At 33.9% G+C, this 8,097-nt stretch overlaps 2 protein-coding genes across 2 annotated transcripts; both read right to left on the bottom strand.

Moving 5' to 3' along the window:
• Positions 1-496: 496 nt before the first annotated feature.
• LOC108628014 (rho GTPase-activating protein 1-like) lies at positions 497-1,955 on the bottom strand (the record flags this gene model as incomplete). The annotated part of the gene is made up of 5 exons (XM_026816153.1): positions 497-1,040; positions 1,126-1,232; positions 1,294-1,494; positions 1,572-1,759; positions 1,837-1,955. Coding segments are annotated over 5 exons (789 nt in total), but the record flags the coding sequence as incomplete, so codon positions are not given.
• Positions 1,956-2,277: 322 nt separating this feature from the next.
• RhoGAP68F (Rho GTPase activating protein at 68F) lies at positions 2,278-7,646 on the bottom strand. The gene is made up of 10 exons (XM_018029684.2): positions 7,319-7,646; positions 6,534-6,641; positions 5,648-5,776; positions 5,182-5,362; positions 4,897-5,115; positions 4,712-4,810; positions 4,447-4,634; positions 4,169-4,369; positions 4,001-4,107; positions 2,278-3,915 (listed from the first exon to the last, which is right to left on the bottom strand). Exons 1-10 carry the CDS (start codon positions 7,365-7,367, stop codon positions 3,742-3,744), a joined length of 1,455 nt encoding a protein of 484 aa, XP_017885173.1. The 5' UTR covers positions 7,368-7,646; the 3' UTR covers positions 2,278-3,741.
• Positions 7,647-8,097: the final 451 nt, after the last annotated feature.

Below are 8,097 nucleotides of genomic sequence, written 5' to 3'. Positions count from 1 at the left end.
CAGTACGAAGGATGCCGCGTATCGATAATTTATAATTCATTATCATTCCTCGCTTTGGCTATACTAATCACCTATAACAGGATATAATAATTATGACTGTAAATAATTATGACTCTTATGACTTTCGTTATATCAATTCTTCTTAAGTTAATAAAATTACGCGAGCATGGTGTTTCTATACAAACCATCGTAATTTGCTCGTCTATTCTTGCTATACGTTATATTATTTTTTAAATAATTCTCTATTTTGCATGACATTTTCATGTATCTTTGGTATACTATTAATTTTCATCACACTTTATACCTCAATTATTCCGTAACTCCATTTATCCAGGACCTCATTATTCGTCTTTCCGACGTTCATTCAAAATCATATATCAATTTGCAAAATAAATCGTTATATCGATCTGTTGGAAAATGAGATTTTGTGCAAGCTGTATAACTAAGCGCTATTTGTAACATTAGGTATGCAGGTATTTCTCTATCTGTATACATATTTGAATATAAAAATATTTTAATCAACAAAGTACGAATGTTATAATTAAATATGAATATTATACACGAATTGTGTTACGTGCAGATTTGCTTCGGACCCCAAGTTTCAACATGACTTCGAAGATCTAAACGAGATTTGTTATATTCAAAATATCTAATATAAGAAGTCGTAGAACTTCGGACGCGTGTATGTCGTGACTTCCAATAAAAATCCTATAAAATTTTCTTCGAAGTTGTGTCATGTAAGTTTATACAATATCAAACTCGGCAGCGAAATTTATAGGATTTCCGTTCTTCTATAACATACATAAACTGTATCAACTTCGTTTCAAATTAGGCCTCTTTACCATTCGGTTCTACAAGTTCTCCTTTTATATAATAAATATTTTATCCTGATGGGTGAATAGAAAGTCTACGAATTGATTAATAGGACCTATCGCAGATAGCGACATGCCGCGTGACGGTGGTGCTCTAACGAGATTTGGACCAAACACAACGGCGAGATTACTCGACGTCATTTTGTTTAAATCACATCGATCCATCACCTGTTACAAGTATATAAATTATTCTATGAAATCACGAGGCTAAATAAGAACCAACATCATAATTATTAAAATAACGATAGCTTACCCTCGATAAAAATTGTACAATGTATTTCAAAAGCTGATAATTGTCCTCTGGAAGTTTCTCAAGCACTAATATTTTAACTCTTCTTGGACGCTCGTCTTTTGACAGAGCTGAAACAATAATAACGTTAACACGTATGTTACGTGATGTGCTGTTAACAAAAGTACGTACCTTGAAATTGTGTTATTTCGTCGTACAAATCGTACGTCATAAGAGGCTCGTCTAATTCGCGAAGAAATGTTTTAAGAAGAACGGCTGCTATGTGCGGATCTCCTTGGAAATTAACGGGTAATCCTTGATTACACCGATGCTGAAGTTCTTTAACTACTGCTACGTTCGCGGATCTTCTAAATATTCCTTCTGTCTCTAATGCTATAAAATTATAGTATCGTTATTAATAAATCATTTTTGAAAAATAAAATACTGATTTTTATAGATGCAAGTTTTACCATCCGGCGTATCAAGGAATTCGATACACTGTCTCACTATTGGTGGTATGGCATCGCCGTTGTTGTTCTCTTTAATAAACAACAGACTCGCTCCAAATTGAGTGGTTCCAACCGGTGTTGTTACCGTACTCTGAGGTGGACTCGTTGGTAAATTCTTTTTGTTCTTTAACATTAGCTGTTCATTGTGTCTACAGGAAGTAAGAACTTAATCAATATCAAATTAAATAACTCTGAAAGTTTCAAAATTGACAAAGGAAATACTTACTCTATTACTTGGGGAGGTATAATAAGTTGATCAAGATTAACGTATTGTGCCAGTTCTTCCAAATAATTGACATACATCATTTTCCGACCAAACTTCGCACTGGGATCATAGAACCAACAATATATTTGATTTAACAATTAGAAATATTTATTAACTTGTACACTAAATTTAGTTGGTAATTAGTTACAAAGTAAAAGATTTACTAATTACATGCACAATATTCATCGGACTAAAGTACAATATTCTATTCTATCACAGGTACGTATATGGATTATAAACATCCACAAATTCATTTATAGTAGAAACATAAACGTTATCTCGTTAATTGTAATTCGTTTGTCCATAACATGATCTGAGACGGTCGGATGTAGATTTGTGATCGAGTTATTACTAATTTTAGGAAAGAAATCTAGAGCGTCAGAAACAGTTATTAGAAAATTATACATTGTGTAGTATACATATTATTCTAGTATTCTCATATAAATTAATTATACTTTGTTACAATATGTTCAATCTATCGATAACAAGGAATGTAATTGAATCGTGTCAGTTCTATATAGGTCCGGGTTAGTTTCCTTCCATAATAGAGAATGCCAAGGCGATTAACCGCCTCTGTATTATCCCAGGAACCCATAATGGCAGGACTATTTAAGAAAATGTACAAATATATATGATAGTGGAGAGATTAGTATAAGTCTTTTATCCTTGAAATGACAAGACATTACACTAAGTATTACATTTTATAATACCCTGACAATAATTTTAATCTAATCGTTAAATTATTATGTGCAAACGAATAATAATTTTCGCGTTGAGATTTTTAATTAAACAACTATATAATGTGCTCTCTCATTTGTTGTTGGATCTTTTACTAATAATTCTTTATTGTATTAAAAATTATAAACTTTATTTAATTTTATTTAAAGAATGCATTAGAATTTCTTTTAGATGAGTTATTAAAAAGAAACAAAATAATTTCATTTAGTGAAATTAAGCCTGTAGCATTGTTAGATCTCGCGTATATACATATACATAGTCTCAGTACGAAGGATGCCGCGTATCGATAATTTATAATTCATTATCATTCCTCGCTTTGGCTATACTAATCACCTATAACAGGATATAATAATTATGACTGTAAATAATTATGACTCTTATGACTTTCGTTATATCAATTCTTCTTAAGTTAATAAAATTACGCGAGCATGGTGTTTCTATACAAACCATCGTAATTTGCTCGTCTATTCTTGCTATACGTTATATTATTTTTTAAATAATTCTCTATTTTGCATGACATTTTCATGTATCTTTGGTATACTATTAATTTTCATCACACTTTATACCTCAATTATTCCGTAACTCCATTTATCCAGGACCTCATTATTCGTCTTTCCGACGTTCATTCAAAATCATATATCAATTTGCAAAATAAATCGTTATATCGATCTGTTGGAAAATGAGATTTTGTGCAAGCTGTATAACTAAGCGCTATTTGTAACATTAGGTATGCAGGTATTTCTCTATCTGTATACATATTTGAATATAAAAATATTTTAATCAACAAAGTACGAATGTTATAATTAAATATGAATATTATACACGAATTGTGTTACGTGCAGATTTGCTTCGGACCCCAAGTTTCAACATGACTTCGAAGATCTAAACGAGATTTGTTATATTCAAAATATCTAATATAAGAAGTCGTAGAACTTCGGACGCGTGTATGTCGTGACTTCCAATAAAAATCCTATAAAATTTTCTTCGAAGTTGTGTCATGTAAGTTTATACAATATCAAACTCGGCAGCGAAATTTATAGGATTTCCGTTCTTCTATAACATACATAAACTGTATCAACTTCGTTTCAAATTAGGCCTCTTTACCATTCGGTTCTACAAGTTCTCCTTTTATATAATAAATATTTTATCCTGATGGGTGAATAGAAAGTCTACGAATTGATTAATAGGACCTATCGCAGATAGCGACATGCCGCGTGACGGTGGTGCTCTAACGAGATTTGGACCAAACACAACGGCGAGATTACTCGACGTCATTTTGTTTAAATCACATCGATCCATCACCTGTTACAAGTATATAAATTATTCTATGAAATCACGAGGCTAAATAAGAACCAACATCATAATTATTAAAATAACGATAGCTTACCCTCGATAAAAATTGTACAATGTATTTCAAAAGCTGATAATTGTCCTCTGGAAGTTTCTCAAGCACTAATATTTTAACTCTTCTTGGACGCTCGTCTTTTGACAGAGCTGAAACAATAATAACGTTAACACGTATGTTACGTGATGTGCTGTTAACAAAAGTACGTACCTTGAAATTGTGTTATTTCGTCGTACAAATCGTACGTCATAAGAGGCTCGTCTAATTCGCGAAGAAATGTTTTAAGAAGAACGGCTGCTATGTGCGGATCTCCTTGGAAATTAACGGGTAATCCTTGATTACACCGATGCTGAAGTTCTTTAACTACTGCTACGTTCGCGGATCTTCTAAATATTCCTTCTGTCTCTAATGCTATAAAATTATAGTATCGTTATTAATAAATCATTTTTGAAAAATAAAATACTGATTTTTATAGATGCAAGTTTTACCATCCGGCGTATCAAGGAATTCGATACACTGTCTCACTATTGGTGGTATGGCATCGCCGTTGTTGTTCTCTTTAATAAACAACAGACTCGCTCCAAATTGAGTGGTTCCAACCGGTGTTGTTACCGTACTCTGAGGTGGACTCGTTGGTAAATTCTTTTTGTTCTTTAACATTAGCTGTTCATTGTGTCTACAGGAAGTAAGAACTTAATCAATATCAAATTAAATAACTCTGAAAGTTTCAAAATTGACAAAGGAAATACTTACTCTATTACTTGGGGAGGTATAATAAGTTGATCAAGATTAACGTATTGTGCCAGTTCTTCCAAATAATTGACATACATCATTTTCCGACCAAACTTCGCACTGGGATCATAGAACCAACAATATATTTGATTTAACAATTAGAAATATTTATTAACTTGTACACTTACCAACGAGGATATACTCACCTAATGGCTGGCTTAAATATTTGCCATACGATTCTAATGAAATTGGTTGGATGCACTAAATACAAAGCTTTCAAATTTTTTTTATACTTTCTGTCAAAAGCTTTATATGCTTGCCATAACCAGGATAGTGGTGGTTTATTTTTTGACGTGAGACCATAGTGGAAGTAAACTAGGCTATAATCCTGTTCTACAAACGTGTCTAAAGTATGCGTGAGATACCTGTCAAACAAATAGATCATTATAATGAGGCTAGTTCTATGAAGTACACATATTCACGATACAAACCTGAGAAGTTTGGCATGGTTAAACGTTTCCTTCCCAATGGGAGGTAATTTACATGCAGATACTACTATTATTTTACGACCAGCACTATCATCACCGACCACTTCTACAATGCCATGTCTTGCAATGTCAAGATAATCTTCTTCGTCCGCGAGTTCACCATCCAACGCGGCGAGATCTTCTGCTACTCAGCATAAAAGATTATATTCACAGTAATGTTTGTCTGTTTTTTTTAAGTCGATTGCTTTTTCTTCTGGTTTCCTGCTTTCAACTCTTTTCATTTCATAAATACCCAAAATAATTTAATTGCAAATAAGGCAGCGACGAACAGAGAGTTGTTCGATCTTCGATTTGTGCATTTTTATACCATGCAATAAATAAACTATACAATGATCTACATAATTCACCTGCTAAGCCCCAAATGCCATGACATTTAGTGGCTACTAACAGAAGATAAAAGGTCACACACCGGATTCGATAACTGGAGCATCTACCAAAGCTTCTTCAAAGTTCTCTTCGATAGTCCCATCGCTCACCGGACTCTCCAGATAATCTGTTCCTGTACCAGCACCAGTGCTGATTAAATCCAATTTCTCTTCTAAAAATTGTACAGGTGCACAATAATTACATTTGATTATATCACAACATGACTGCGTGAGACTACGTATAAAAAATTGATATTAGAATTAAAATGTACTTTGCAATTATAACAGGATTACGTTCATACAGGGTGCAAATTATTTATAACTGGTATTTATAACAAGCGAAAAGGGATGAAAAAATAAGTCGAAAATATAGAATAACATTTTTTCATCTGAGACTTTTTTTCGAGATAATCTCGATTTCGAATTTGAAAGAATACTCGCCGAGGGTTCGTTATGCTATTTGAATACTTCGTCTGTCAGGATGTCGACGATTGGGATGTGTCTGTAATAATTACCTGCGGCTGATGAGTTTCCATCATATGCACCTAACGAAAGTATCGTGTCCTTACATTCCTGATTGCTGTATGTAGACATGATGGCAGACGGATAACTACTGATAGATACTGATAGTATTTGACAATAAAGGTAAGATAGTAATATGATAGATAAAATAAATATTTCCGTGATGTTGAAAGTGTTTATCAACGTGAACTACAATCAAGGCAATGACCTAGTGAGATCCGTTATAAGGAGACACATCAAATGACAATAATTCAAAGTTCGGTTTTCTCGAAAACGAAGCTTCACATAAAAAAATTTTATTCTACATTTTCTACTTATTTTTTCATGTAAAATCATCCCACTTTCGCTTGCACCACCAGTCACCCTGTATATTTAAAAATCTGGAGTATATCGACATAAATACCTTACCATTATTTGAAGTGGTCTGCAGCTCCGTATCATCGAACTCCAAGTTGGGCTCATAATCATGATTATCTGACAAACTTGGGTATGGGTCTTCGACGTCATTAGCTATTGCTATCATACAAACAGAAGTATGCGCATTATTGTTCGTACCAAATATGTTTCAATGAATCACGGAACGCTACATCGACCATCGCTATTCTTTATTTGATCAATGACTTTGCCTTCGTAAGTATCTATGAATCTCGACGGTGCTCAGTAACAATGAGATAATAAATAAATGTACGTTTGCGAATAAACATCGTTATGAGTCTGATGAAATCTCGCGGTTTCTCGTCATACGTAATTATCTTTCCCCCGATCGCATTTAACGGCGTATGATCTCCGACGAACGAAATAATTTGCTGCGTTTCATTGGTGTTTACAAACTGCTATACGTGGATCGTGGAACTTAAAAAGAACGGATTCTCTAGCGATACGTGTGTGCATTTGAAAAGTGACAAACATAATTATATGTATGTATATCGAGTTATGATCAAATCATTGAATTTTTTAATACGCACTATCGTGTGAATACGCGAATTATTCAGTCACTTATTGATGTGCTTTTCCACATAGGAGACCGAGATCCATCGTGAAATGTTTTCTCGCTAGAACGAACAGAAAAAACGTCCATGCCAGGTGAACCTTTTTACAAATCACGATTGTTCGGCGAATATGATATTGTACTTGATCTGACGGTTACTTGACACCTAAAGAGAACGTCAACAATCGCGACGGAGCGAGCTCACCTGTCAAAGTTCGTGTCGGGCTCAGCGTCGGTTGATAGTCTGCTTCCATTTTCTGGCAACTGCGCGATAAAACAATGCCGAGCGATCACATTTACTGGCTATGTGGGCCCTCGCGCTGCCTTGCTTTACAAACGGACAACGTTTTTCTTCTCGTACGACATTATCTCAACGCGGTGTACGGCAAACGGGCAAACCAGCGTATTCACGTCACGCTTTCATTTGTTGTGTCGCTAATTGCAATTCGTAGATCTGAAGTCACCCGTCGACTCCCTTTCCCTACCCCGCGACTAACCGATGTATGTATTGGCTGTTTTCACGGGAGGCAAAAGTGTGCTTTTACGGTATAAAGTTATAAACGTTGCGCGCTGAAAATATAAAAACCACGTGACGCGTTTCAGCGTTAAATTAAGATTAACCGAGGTATGTTTTAACGAAAATAAATAAGTATCTAAATATAGATTGTTCGAGCAGTAAACGATTAACTTAATATAATGTACGTAAATTTATTCCAATTAAAGCAAAGATATTGTCGTATAAGAAAGAACTGTAAAGTAGTAAGGAAGTCTAATTGCTTCGTCTCAAATTTGTTAATATAGTACAAGATTCTAGAAATTTTTTTGAAATAGATAATCTCATATCTATGCGCATGCATTATTGTTATAGTTTATTACGTGCAATAGAAAAGACTAAAAATTACAAAGGTTTCAGCAGTATGTAATTATTAAATGAAAAGTTATTACCAAATTTTAATATATATCGTAGTATAAAACAACCGACTG

The sequence above is a fragment of the Ceratina calcarata genome, unplaced genomic scaffold (assembly GCF_001652005.2).
Source record: "Ceratina calcarata isolate Rehan_Ccalc_2016 unplaced genomic scaffold, ASM165200v1 scaffold493.2, whole genome shotgun sequence".
NCBI lineage: Eukaryota > Metazoa > Arthropoda > Insecta > Hymenoptera > Apidae > Ceratina > Ceratina calcarata.
The sequence above is the reverse complement of the archived record's forward strand: the minus strand, read 5'-3'. Positions and strand labels throughout refer to the sequence as shown.